Genomic DNA, 15,269 nt, shown 5'->3' on the forward strand with positions numbered 1-15,269 from the left:
ACAATTAAAAACCTTTTTTTTAAAAGATGTAAAAATACAATATTTTTTTTATTAATTGGTTTTACCTTTTGGAAGATTTAGAAATAAAGTACCTTAAACCTCTGTTTATTTTTAAAAAATGGTTTTCACTTTTCAATTGTCCAGATACTACATTGCACTACAATTTATTTTGATTAGTTACATTATGTTTTCTTCTTATTTTTTATTTAATTTTCAGAGATTAAGAGCTGTTCATACAAAAGCAACAAAAGAGCCAGACCCTTTTCATCAACTTTATGAGCAAAAAAAAGGTAAAATTTCTTTTAAAAAAATAGCTTCATATTTTTACTATAAGTGATGTAAAATTTACAATTTGTATGCTTCTGTCACTGAAATGGTACACAGACATATAGTAAAAAAAAATAGCTTCATATTTTTACTATATGTGATGTAAAATTTACAATTTGTATGCTTCTGTCACTGAAATGGTACACAGACATATAGTAAAAAAAAAATAGCTTTATATTTTTACTATAAGTGATGTAAAATTTACAATTTGTATGCTTCTGTCACTGAAATGGTACACAGACATATAGTAAAAAAAAATAGCTTTATATTTTTACTATAAGTGATGTAAAATTTACAATTTGTATGCTTCTGTCACTGAAATGGTACACAGACATATAGTAAAAAAAAATAGCTTTATATTTTTACTGTAAGTGATGTAAAATTTACAATTTGTATGCTTCTGTCACTGAAATGGTACACAGACATATAGTAAAAAAAAATAGCTTTATATTTTTACTATAAGTGATGTAAAATTTACAAATTGTATGCTTCTGTCACTGAAATGGTACAAGGACATATAGTAAAAAAATAAAATGTGTAGAGTTAGGGGATCTAACTTAGTTGGTAATGTTGATTGCAAAAATTCTGCACAGACTGTGCTACCATATATGTTGTTTTAGGTATAATTTTCCAGACATTAATATATTAACCATTTATTACCAACTCATATAAAATTTCTTTGGAACTCAAAACAGTAATTAAAATTTCCCCATTATATTTTAGTTTTTAACTTAATCCACAGTTATTCGAACAATTAACACAGTATGACTCGGGGTAGATGGTTCCTAATTCCCACAGGGCAAAAACCTATAAAAAATATTAATATACTTCTTATAATATCATTTCACCGCTATATGCATATGTAAACAATTTTATAAATAAAAAATACAAATACATATAATTAATAATCATTGAAAAACATCAGTGGCAGCAGACATCTGGCTTTAGTTTACTTCAAAGACTGATAGGATGAAATAGTTAATTATGTAGCACCAAGTACAAAGTTTTAAGGCGATATATCACTAAATACCTGTGCAACTAAACAAAAGACAACACTTAATTAGCCATTGTAACTACAAAACAATAAATGTGAATAAGCTGATTAATAAAGGTCAAGTAATAAGCACATTATTATGATCCCTAATAATATTTATATTAATTAAAATACCTATGGTTACATTATTTTGTAGTAGATTCAGTGAAATAGGCTACCAGTTACTAATTCTTATGCACTTGTTTATATGTGTACAATTCTGTTAAATATAAGAATCAACATATGTACTCATCCCTCCCCCTCCCCACCCCATCAAAACAAAAATGAACCTATTTATGATTGACATGATATGTTTTTTAATTGTAGTTGCAATAAAATAGATGTCCTTTATTGTTCAGCTTATAGTACTGACATTTTAGGGTATTATGGCACCAGCATATATGTATGATATATTACTGATATGGTTAAATTAAATCAACATACTTCATCACTAATCTATAAATGCACATGGTATGTGCTATCCTGTTTGGGGAAAGGGCATACAAAACTGCTTTGCCATGAATTGATAATAACAGTGGCCATGTGGCTGTAGCAGGTTTCTTTTCCCACATGTTATGACATATCATAGTTGCTGATTAGTAAAACATTGATATGGTATTGTCAAGATCAGTAGTTAGCTATTGCAAAGCTGCTACTTTATACTCTTATGTTAAATATTAGTACCTGCAAGTATTACTCTGGCTTTCCATCCTTATTGTTATGCTACTAAACATTTCTGTGAGCAAAATGAATGCTTGTACAGCAAACTGCTAAAGATGTTATAAGTATTAATAAAAATTGCTTTTAAATTTATATTTTATGCAGTTGTATTTGAATATACCAAACTGATTTATGACAGCATACAATCTGTTAACAGTTCAAATATTTGTTAGCTGTCATAAGGGTAGTTCTTATTAAGATATATATGTATGTTTATGTATATTAACTGCAGCTAAATTATATTCCTATTGACATATATAGAGAGACTTGATAATACAAATTCTTCTATCTCAAGTACTTAATTGAATATATCTGTCGTAATTTTTTGATATAGCATATATACTTATAAGTACCATAAACATATTTGCCATACATGCAATACTAACATTTTTTTGTTTTACTTTAGAAAATGCAAGTTTATTGGATGACATAGCATCATCAGACATTTTCATTCCTTTCATCTTCAACCCATTTGACAAGTCAGCACTTTTAATTCGAGAGACTTCAGGCTGTGTTTTGTTTCCCAGCTGTGATTTGTTTGACAAAAATCACAGAAAAACTGTTGATGTTCCACAAGGAATAGTGGTTGCTGTGAAGGACTTCAGTGACTCGTTTATTGAATCTTTTACTAAAATCAGCTCACGGTCAAGTGCAATGTCGCAGGAAGACTCTGTGTTCAAGACGGCCCCAGGTTTGTGTGATGTTTAATGATGAAGATAACAGTTTATATTCACTAAGCTACTGAGACCAGTCTCTACAGTTGTATTTAATAACAATATGGCATTTTTATGTGCTCTTTTCTCTCAAAAATACCACATAATATTGTTTGTTCCTTAAAATATTAAATAAATGGGACACCCAGCTTGTCCAGAGGTGCCTGAAATACACACAAAAAAAGAAGGGGGAAAAAAAGTATTGGATCCTTAATTGGAACAGGAAATTTCCCAATGTTTTTTTTTTATGCACCTTAGTTTTTGACAAACTGCATGCAGTTGGTTCAATCTTGAGTTCTAACTCTATCACATTTTATATGGATAACATTTAAAAAAAATGATATCTGTATTTATTTTTATATATCTTTATATTTACCAGTGAGGTCAGTGGAAGAAGAACCTCTGTTGTGCATCAGTTGGTCTGGTCATAGTGATGACAACAGTTTTTCTGACCTAGAGCGGAAACTGATAGATCTGAAAAATGAAATCACCAAACTCAACATGGAAGGTGATCGACTTGTATTTGTAAGTATTGCCAACATTTTGTTTTGTTGCTTTTTATATCTACCAGTATGTATTCTCTATATGGCTTCAATTTCATGATTTTAATTAGAAATTGATGATATGCATGCTTGTTGTAGCTAAATAATGCACAATATTTGTGTTTTTGCCTGTTTTTAGTCTAGCAGTAACATTTTTTATTTTTGTAAAGGTAAATATTCCATGATATAAGCAGGTTCCACCAGAGATGAAATACATGACAATTACTGCATGTCTTTTTATTAACACAAAACCAACATAATGAACTGAAAGTAAGTGCATAAAAATAATTTATGCTTTTGTTTTGCTTAGTTTTATTTTGTTTTTGTTTGTTTTTGTTTTTTAATGCATTTTAATGGCTGTATTTCACTCAAACAAAGCTTGGATGAGATGATCTTGTAAATATCCAAGCAGATAGCTAAGATATATACAGACTTGTCAAAAAGCAGGAGATTTGTATTGAGAAAGCAGGAGATCTGGTGTTACATTTGGTGCAAAATACCTCTCTGGCAGTTTGCTAATGTTTTGTAGTTTTCTTGATGTCGTTGGGACTGCCAGAGAGAAATTTAATGGAGGAGTTACATGTAGTACACAAGGCAAAAACCTTCCTTGGATCGTGCACCCCGAACAATACAACTAAATTCTTTTGTCTATGCTTCCTGAATTTTTTTTTATGTGTTTCTTGATGTCATTGAGACCGCCAGAGAGAAAATTAATGGAGGAGTTACATGTAGTACACAAGGCAAAAACCTTCCTTGGATCGTGCACCCCGAACAATACAACTAAACTGTTTTGTCAATGCTTCCTGAAATTTGCTTGCATATTTCTTTCTTTTTTAATAAAACTCGTAGATATTTGTTCTTCTGTTGAACATTTCGGTACCATTTTCACACTTCTAATGGTGTCTAGATTGGTGGCTAAATCATTGATTACGTAGTTTTATCCCACAATTCCCCATTCGTAAATGGTAATTTTTACACATTTTCATGATTTTCCATTGAGAATTATTTCCCTTTATGTATTTCATAAAACCCATGGTGAAAAAAAAAATATATATATTTCTCGGGATATTTATTGCTTGCTCGGGATATTGTGAGAAACGTCCAGATTCTGCGAGACTCCCATGTAAATCAGGAGGGTTGACAGCTTTGTATATATAATTCCCTTCTACTTCATGCTTAAGGACACATAAAATTTTAACAAGGTCAGTGATAACTTGCCTGTCCTGGGCTACAATATCACTTTCTGTCAGTTATTTTTTGCCATATAATGTTAGGGTTAGGATGTCTTCTTTTTCTCATAAGATACACATATATAACTTACGTATGTAATGGTATACAGAGTTTTAAGGATTAGTAGCTTAGACATACAAAATGTACCTTTAACATCAGGTGGCCATTGTATACAGGTTAAAATAAATGCATATGAAGAGAAATGACTTTCATATTCATGTTTTTCAGGCTTTTGTTTTGAAAAGCTGCATTATATTTATAAAAGCCACTTAATATCATGTAGTATTATACAAATGTATCATTTCAAAACATAACTACATTTGAACATTAATTGGAAGGTCACCTGTATTAAAAGGCAACATTTGCCGTGTCTGCTGGGTGACCACTTTTGGCAGATTCACTGTATATTAACTTGCATAATGTGGTGGACATGCATTGTTCTGTGTTACATAAGTGACCAACTATCAAGTACCATTGCAGTTTGATTGATAGGCATACTTCATCTTTGATAGCTTCTGTCAATCCAGTCGTTTTGGACGTCTTTTGATGTCTGATCTAGACTGGCTCTTCATTAACATCATATCCAACCCTACATGTCCTCTAACTGCTTTGGTGAATCATACATGTATATGCATTCATTTGGCATGATGAACAGTGTGTACATTAATAGTACAATAGTTTTCTTCTGGATACAGTAGACCTAACAGGTAAACAGTTTTGACAATGAAACAGAAGGTAACAATACAAATATGTTTGGGAAATGTCTCAAATACATACATGTATATACATGCATATCGAATTGTGTGTAGAAAAAAAATATTGTTACTGTAGAATCCACATAATATATGAAATGTCAAAAATTAAAATAGTTTATACATGTATTTTATGTACTACTATAGTATTTAAAAGACAGTTTTTTGTACTTTTTATATACTTATTATTCAGTACAAAGTTCACATTTTTAAAATGTACTTTCTATATTTTAATAGTTAGGAGATTTCGACAAAAATAATTGATACAAAGTAATACAAAGTTTATGACACACATAGATATTTGAATATTCGATTTTAAAAACTCAATTCTGCTAATTTAATTTGTCTAACTCATTAACCATAAATTGCTATTACAATGATAAATAGAGTTTTTTGCTGCAAGCTTTAATAAGCATCAAGTGTCTTCTCTTGTGTAGCAGTGCCGTTTCACAAATAATGGCATATGAATGTATTGAATCCAAATCTATTCTAAAATTGATAGAATTGCTATTAAATATATTATAAAATTAATGTTAATGAATTGAGAAATTTTAAACTATTCTTTGGTTTAGTACTTAGCAAAATTCATTAGTTCATGTTCTATTTCAGTGGTTCCTAAACATTTTGCATCCACCCCAGAATTATTTTCCATTTTTGAATCTAAGAACGACTTTCTATATTCTACTCTATTTTGTTCTTTTAGGTTCATTATGCATCACCTACATGCATCATTGATGTTAATTGATTTAGCTATTTAAACTGTAAATGTCAAATTAAGAGTTTAAAAAATGTATAACAAACTTATTTAGAATGAACTTATTCAGTTTTGACGGTAGTACTTTAGTATTTGTATAGCAGTACCATTTTGATTGACACCAGTACCTGACATTTATACAGTCAGGTACCTCCTTCGACTGGAGGTATTAGCTGTATAGATTCACTGTTCTGTGCTACGCCATTGACATCCATTGTGTACATACTCCACTGCCACTAACCCACACAGGTTGATGCTATTCAGACCGATATCGAGCAGTATAAATAACACAGAGAATAATCAGTCAAAATTGCATTATGCCAGTGAAGTGCTTTGATAAGGAGAACAATAAGGTTATTAGTTTAGATTATAACAGGATTCCAGAATTGCTCTTTTGTTTGAACATTTTTACTGATACTGATATGCAAGGAGAAAATTGGTGAGTTCATGTAAAATTCTTTTGTTAATATACTAATTTGTGTATGGTAATATTTGTAATGTACACGTGTATGTAACAGTTGGTTTCTTTATTGCATTGTGGTGCATGCCTATAATGTAAGGGCTGTGTATTAGATTGATTTTTCTTACTGTTGTGGAAGTAATATTTTATACTTCTATGAAGGACATATTTGTATTTTCAACAGCTCTTTACGCCATTTAATTTTTATATTGTCTTTCATCCATTTTTTTTTCATATACATACCTTTGTTTGACACCTAATACATGAGGTATTTTTGTGATGTAATGTCATTAAACATTCATTAAACACTGAATGGTCAACCTTTAAAATTATATTGTTTTACTGTAACCCAACTGATTCAATATCACTCAGACTCAATTGTTTCACAGCCTTAATGTTATTGGGGTAGGTTTCTCTGTGTTTTTGCATAATAATGAAACAAGGAAAACAAATTAAAAAATTAATGCAAAACCAACCAGTTTGCTGACCCACTACTAGCAAAGTGGGTCAGATTGCAGAAGATGAACATTAAAGTATGGAGTGTGCACTTCCATTATTTATTCAGATGATAGTATCTTTTTTTGCATTATTAAATTTCTAATTAGTAATTTGTTGCTTTGTTTTGTAACTCTTATGTCTAGTATATATTTTCACAATAAAAATATCTATGTATTGTTGTACAAACTGTAATACACAGAAACCTGTGACAAACATGTCTAAATCTTAAATACATTTTCTTCAGCCATAGCATTTGCTGTACATGTTGTAGCCAGTTAGGTTTTGTAAAAAGCTTCAAAGACTGAGCCATTTGAAATCCCCTTAAATTTTTGAAAATGTTTAGTTGTTTGCTAATGAGTGCATATTATTAACATCTTATTTTATGATAAGACAAAAAGCCCTAAGATATATTAAATGTGTAGACTAGGTACTGAACTATAAGGCAAACATAGGCGTTGGACCTCACATTTAATAACTGGGCCATCCAACTACCCTCCCTCCTCCCAGTTGCCATTATTTTTCTATGCCTATGGTACATTTAAAATTAAAATCATATTTGTAGTAGAAATTCAAAACATTATATTGGAATAGTACAATACTATTAACACAAATTAATACAATAATTTTCTATAAAATGTTTTTAAAAAAAGGAAATGGGGGAAAAAGAAGATTTAAGAAATAATAATAAATAGAACAGTACAGTTAAATTTATTTGATATATTTGTAAAAGGAAAATAACCTTTCAATTTGCTTGCTGTATGGACTTTATGCAACTCGCAAACTAATTGCAATTTTTAACACAAAACAAGTAAAAAAACCACATTTATAATTTGTAACTATATACTATATTAACAAAGAAACATATTTCCCCAATGAGTTTGACAGTATAATGCCCATGGTATAATATCAATACGTGGGAATTCTATGATGCGTCAGTTTCACTAAAAGTGCATTTGAATGTGACCGAGATTGTAAATAAGATCTTTTTTTAAATTGTCATTATGGCACATTATGGCACATTATGGCACATTATGAAATTTGATGATTCTAGAAGCTTTAGATTGCAGCTATAATGTATAAGATAAGTCAACAAGCAAAGATTTTATATTAAAAAACCCATCTTAAGGCCAATGTTGTTATTTGTATATTTGCAACACGCATGTTATAAATGTATTTGACAAACAGTAAATGCAAGTTATAATAATCATCTATTATGAAGAAAAATTGCTGTGATATTATACATTAATGAGCAACTGCAAGCTTAAAAATAGACAAGGACAAAAGAAAGCATTTGATTGAGTAAATATGTTCTTTATCACAGATTCCGAACTGAAATAGACGAAACAACAGTGGTTAAACTGCACATTCATATTTGTGATACATTTTTATCTCTGATCATGGATGTAATTATTAAAATGATTGCAACACTGTTGGTATATATAAACAGTGAGCTATGTGGAAGGTTTAACAACAGAGCAACAAACATGGGATAATAAGGCCATTGGGCAATTCTCAAACACCAGAGCAACCGTAAATGTTTTGCAATTGAAAATGCAAACATAAACAAACGTCCATCAAAGTTGTAATCATGAAACAATTTACAGGTAAACATAATGTTGGCATTCTTTTTGCGGCAGATGTTTCGAGAGCTTTATGGCATGATCAATGTGTGTCCATTGATTCTGCAGCTGGCACAAGACATTCATTTATGCTAGGTGCTGCGTCTTGCATGTTTGAGTTGGCTACAGGACACATTTTTGTCTTTTTCTCATTTATGTTTGTCAAAGTTTTAGACCTTTCATCTGAAACAATGGTGTTTGGACCTGAACCATCTTAGTCAGAAATCTGTGAGTTTATCGACACCCGTTGGTCTGTGCTGTGAATGTGTGAAGACTTTTAATCGGTATGGATACATGGATGTAACAGCATGTGGAAACAGGGACACTTCAAGTAGGTAGGTTGTAAAAGCAAATGCAGAATAATGCTGTGATGAATATAAAGAACAGAAGGCATGTGGGTATTCAAATTTACTTGGTTCAACTTGCAAACTAAAAGTATGAATCATCAGCAAGTGAACTTCCCATCTGGTTCCACTTAAAAATAAATCAACTTTTAGTATACATGGTATATGGATACATGGTTGTAATGTTCAGGATGCACAAATAGGGACACTAGGGTAGGTATAGGTTGTAAAAGTAACTGCAGAGTACTGATGATGTGATGAAAATAGAGAACCCAAAGCATGTGGGATTCAAATTTACTTGCTAATTCAACTCAAATACTTTAAAATTTGAATTGGCAACAAGTGAACTTTCCATTTGTTTCCACTTACAAATAAATTGACTTTTAATATACATGTGTATGGATACATGGATGTAAGAGCATGTGGAAATATTATAGGGACACTTCAGGTATGTAGATTGTTAAAATAAGTGCAGATGTGATGAAAATAGAGAACATACATTTAAAGCATGTGGGTTTCAAATTTACTTGATAATTCAGCATGCAGACTTTAAATTTGTTTGAATCAGCAGCAAATTAACTTCCCATCTGGTTCCACTTACAAATAAATTGTTGTATATATAAATTAACAACATGGTGTGTCTGTGTGTGTGTGTGTGTGTGTGTGTGTGTGTGTGTGTGTGTGTGTTGTGTGTGTGTGTGTGTGTGTGTGTGTGTGTGGTTTTGGTGTAGTTTATATAAACTTAATGAATATTTTCACTAATAATGTGAACTTTGTGAAACACCAATTGTTCAAACAATTACATTTTGCATTTAACAATGCATGCTACTGCAACAGCATGTGGATTGTTCGGTTACAGCAGATATAATTCATCTATTCATGATGCCATGTATTAATGGTTTTATTTAGCAAACAGATGTTATGATAAATACGGAAACAACAGGTTGGCATTTTGTGTATGCCTTTCATATTTAACGTAGCTAGATCAAGTAGTTATTTTAAAGGGTTTTCAACACTGAACCAAGGTATGATTTGACATTCATTGTAGTATTCAAACTATAGATACTGTGAATCACAACTTTCATATAACTGTTTATAAAAATGTGATGGTTTTTATAGTAAGACCAAAAAAATTGAAATAGGCAGTCTCTGGTCGGACCATAGATCCAGCTTTTTTTGTATATTTTGGGTTTTTATGTCCTCCTCATCTGCCTCCTCATTAGCCATGTTGCCCCTTGATTTGATTTGGTACCCTAAATGCTTTCCGTAACATTTTCCACATATAACCAAGGCAATTTTATGACTTGGTCTTTGCCCCCAAATGTCCTCATTTGTACCCACTATGTCATGGTACGTCATAGTATTATTATTTGAGGTGACACAGCTTTATTTCTGGTGTAGATGATGGTACTGTTGTAGCTACCGTGGGAAAATTTGAATTTATTTTGTAAATGTTGTCATTCAAAGTCAAAATTGATGCACATGCTGACCAGAGACCAACATATTTTTTTTTAGCCTGACAGTATCTCAAAAACAGGATGTTTTATAGGCAGATAGTTGATCCTATATTATCTTGCTTACCAGATAGATTGACAGTGTTTTATTTTGTTTCCTCTGGGAAGAGACAGGTACAATGTATATAACACATATTGCAAGACACATCATTTCTGGGACATTAAACATTTAATAATAGCATCTATTTTATTAACACTGTTTACTGGGTTTGTAATTTGAAGAAAGTGTTATAAAACAGGTATGAATGACCTGGATTAAAAATATATTTTTTTAATCATGACTTACTGGTTTGAGACAGAGAAATCCTAACCCTCAAGATAAAATACACCAAGGCTGATTTTAGACAAACCGCTGTATGGTATCTCTTGGGTTGTGATTTCCCAGTCTCCAACACATATGGTACTCTTGATAGATTCTCTTTGACTAGATGACAAGATCATGACTATAGTCCTCCTATGTACTGGTATCGACACAACAAGATCCAAGATTAAAATATGTTTGTAATAACATATTAATTGTAATGCATGCATGCAGCAGACCCCTATTGCAATATTATCTATGCCTATCTAGTATTACACTCTGTATATATAACAATAATATTTTCATATACTTACCATCTGTGACACCCAATAGCCGATGTGTATTTTTGTGCTGGGGTGTCGTTAAACATTCATTCATTCATTCTGTATATATAACATGGTCCAAGATTAAAATATGCTTGTAATAACATATTAATTGTAATGGCATGCAGGCAGCAGACCCCTATTGCAATATTATCTATGCCTATCTAGTATTAAACTCTATATATACAACATGGTACAAGATTAAAATATGCTTGTAATAATATATTAATTGTAATGGCATGGACAGACCCCTATTGCAATATTATCTATGCCTGTCTATTACACTCTGTATACTAGTATACAACATGGTCCAAGATTAAAATTTGCTTGTAATAATATATTAATTGTAATGGCATGGACAGACCGCTATTGCAATATTTCCTATGCCTATCTAGTATTAAACTCTATATATACAACATGGTACAAGATTAAAATATGCTTGTAATAATATATTAATTGTAATGGCGTGCAGGCAGCAGACCCCTATTGCAATATTATCTATGCCTATCTAGTATTAAACTCTATATATACAACATGGTACAAGATTAAAATATGCTTGTAATAACATATTAATTGTAATGGCATGCAGGCAGCAGACCCCTATTGCAATATTATCTATGCCTATCTATTACACTCTGTATACTAGTATACAACATGGTCCAAGATTAAAATTTGCTTGTAATAATATATTAATTGTAATGGTATGCAAGTAGCAGACCCGTATTGCAATATTATCTATACTTTATGTAGGTCTAGATTTGAATTGTTATAGTGAGGAGAAAAATCAATGTATAGTGACACCTGTTGAACTTGGCTGTGAGAATATGTGAAACCTTTTAATCTGTATTGTAGCCATGGCAACAACATGGATAGAAAGAAGCAGTGGGTATAGTATCACCACATTCATTTTTAAATGTTGAAATTAAAATCAATAACGTAAATGGGTCAGTTTATTCTTTTAAGTTGTTCTACATATTGGCAATGTGTGTCCATGTATGTGCATCGTCATCTTCCTTGCTGTCAATGTAAATTCCTCCTCTTGTTTAAGAACAAACTAGCCTGCCTCCGCATATTTCCCCTCCATTGATTTGTTTGATGGTAATGTGAAAGTTAAACCAATTGTCTTCTTATTGGAGATGTAACGGGATTGTAATTGCCGCATCTATCTGTGCTGGCAGGAAAGTGTGAGTGTACATTCACTGATATTAATCAAGCAACACGGGTAAAGATCCTTGGTAGAATCTAGTAGGTATGATTTTTAATAATTGTTTTAGCATTGCCAAGCATGTGTTTTTCATCATTAGTGAGGGTTGGACATATAGCCCAGTGGTAAAGCCAGTGCTCCACAACTGGTGTAACAAAAAGTTTGTTTAAAGTTTGTTTTGTTTAATGACACCACTAGAGCCTATTGGTAATTTTTACATATAGTTTTAGAAATGAAACCCACTACATTTTTCCATTAGTAGCAAGGGATCTTTTATATGCACCATCCCACAGACAGGGTAACACATACCACAGCCTTTGATATACCAGTTGTGGTGCACTTGCTGGAATGAGATGGTGCAGTGGTATATTTTATCCTGTCTATTAGATGCTGCATATAAAAGATTCCTAGCTGCTAATTGAAAATAGTAGTCCATTTCATGATGGCAGAGGGTTTCTTCTCTCTGTGCATTAACCATATTATGTCTGATGTCATATCACCATAAAATTAAAATGTGTTGAGTGTGTCATTAAATAAAGAATTCCTTCCTTTTCTCTTCATTGTTAGTGAAGCTTTAGTTGATGTAAAAGTCCATTTTCATTTAATTACTTTTGTTGAAAAAATAGTTTATAGAGGGCAGTCGATCACATTTTCAAGCTAGCACATCCCAACCCCACAACGTTAATGTCTGCATGAGGAAACTGTCTGTGTTAACCTTGTTTTAAGGTAGTACTAAACCAAATAACTTCCGGCTGGGTCAAAGTTCGAGGTGCACCGAACTTTTGATAGAGAAGTGAACACCACAAGTCCTGTGATTGGTTATAAATGTGAGTGTGTTGGTTGTAAAAAAAATTACTTTCATCTGGGCTAAAAATGTATGCAATTTTATTTCATCTAGTACCACTGTGTCAAGTAGCCTTGTGCTTGGAACATGTATGGGGTACCTGTAAAAAAAAGTACTTAAATTGTGTGCGGAACTAGGGTAGTCATAGATGCTACCCGTTATCTCAGAAATGAGCAGCTTGACACCCACTTTTTTGTGATTCACTTTAAGGGTGAGGGGTGGTAGTATTTATATCCGTGGCGTTTATGTCGATTGATACGTTGCAGGTAGGAGTTTTAGCCACATATGTTACTATTGTCGTCTATGGGATTTGATTTGGTAGTATACACTCTTAAGGGTTGTTGTCCTAGCTACATAGATTAATGTTGAAAATATGTGTTTGGTTTTATATTCAATTGACTTGTCATACTATAGTCAGTGGTTTGATTGAATTATTGAATTAGTTTCAGAACAATAGAATATATAAGTGTCAACCTTGAAAACCAAAGTACTTTTACAGTATTGGTCAAAACTTACTGTCTGTTTTATTCAGTTGTTTGAAATGTTTAATGTTTTTCCTCCCCATGTGTGTACTCTGTGATGGCAGCTTTATGGGAAATAATGTTTTATGTCTGACCTTCTATTTAGGTAACAGTTGAGGATACGTTAATATCTATTATGTCTGAAAAACAGTTCGGATAAAGAGAAAAAAAGAAAGATATTGAAGTTAAATGTGTTTACATTACCTGTAGTCATACGAGGGTGGATACATTTTGTTGTTGTGAAAGAATGTGAAGCATGTAAATGATTCATGTATCCCTATGCCCCTAAGTATTTAAAATTGCAGTCCATGTATTAAAACAAAATCGAAGGTGCCTCTACTCATATGAACAAAATATTCATCCAGTATAGCAAGATAACAACATAGCTGCCCACAATATATCATCATAACTGCATTCATGACTCCCTCCCTCCCTCCCTCCCTCCATCCATCCCATCCATCCATCCATCCCATCCATCCATCCATCCCGTCCATCCCATCCATCCTATCCATCCCATCCATCCATCCATCCATCCATCCATCCATCGATGCATCCATCCCTCCATCCCTCCATCCATCCATCCATCCATCCATCCATCCATCCATCCATCCATCACATCCATCACATCCATCCTTCCATCCTTCCATCCATCCATCCATCCATCCATCCATCCATCCATCCATTTATTCATCCCAACCATCCCATTCATCCATCCATCCAACCATCCATCCATCCATCCATCCATCCATCCATCCATCCATCCATCCATCCATTTATACATCCATCCATCCATCCATCCATCCATCCCCATCCATCCCATCCATCCATCCCATCCATCCATCCACCCATCTCATGATACATCATCATAGCTGCATTTGTGACTCCATCCATCAATCCATTATCATTCCATCTGTTCGTCCCTCCCTCCCTCCCTCCCTCCATCCCATCCATTTATTTATCCCATCCATCCATCCATCCATCCATCCATCCATCCATCCCATTCATCCCATCTCATGATACATGTATTTCATCATAACTGCACAGTTATCTTCATCTATCTATCCATCCATCTGTCCATCCATTATTTTGCATTGTGTTCATGTTTTTATATTAAATTATTCTGCTACAGATACTTTTTACATTTGTACAGGTAATCTACATATTCAGCTATCTTTTTGTATATATAAATATATATATATATATATATATATATATAATCCTCTGACATTGTTATAAAACAGACAATATATTTTTTTCACCCTGCTGCCTTTTAAATGCACCATATTACCAATATCTGTAAACAATATATTGGCCTATTTTGTTTTACAAGCATTAAAATCTCATCTTCAAAGGAATTAAAGGCTATGAGAGGGAGGCTTTTATCTTTGTACAACCTATGGCATTCTCCATTTGACATTCCTAACCCAGAGTGAGGTGATCAAATGGAGAGCTAAAATCCATAACGTTTATGATATCCACATGTCGGCAAGTCATTAAATTCAAGTAGTCCTGTCAGACTTTCAGTAATAGCGCCACTTGCACCTATCAGTGGTCATTCACTTGGGCTTAT

General features: G+C 32.5%; 1 protein-coding gene across 1 annotated transcript in view; it reads left to right on the plus strand.

Annotated features, from left to right (window-relative positions):
* LOC121374590 (microtubule-associated protein futsch-like) overlaps window positions 1-15,269 on the plus strand; it is a 182,407-nt gene that overhangs the window by 77,196 nt on the left and 89,942 nt on the right. The window contains exons 11-13 of the mRNA XM_041501694.1: window positions 218-290; window positions 2,487-2,771; window positions 3,173-3,318. Of these exons, the coding sequence (XP_041357628.1) occupies window positions 218-290; window positions 2,487-2,771; window positions 3,173-3,318 (504 nt within the window). The remainder of the gene's footprint in view (window positions 1-217; window positions 291-2,486; window positions 2,772-3,172; window positions 3,319-15,269) is intronic.

The sequence above is a fragment of the Gigantopelta aegis genome, chromosome 6 (assembly GCF_016097555.1).
Source record: "Gigantopelta aegis isolate Gae_Host chromosome 6, Gae_host_genome, whole genome shotgun sequence".
NCBI lineage: Eukaryota > Metazoa > Mollusca > Gastropoda > Neomphalida > Peltospiridae > Gigantopelta > Gigantopelta aegis.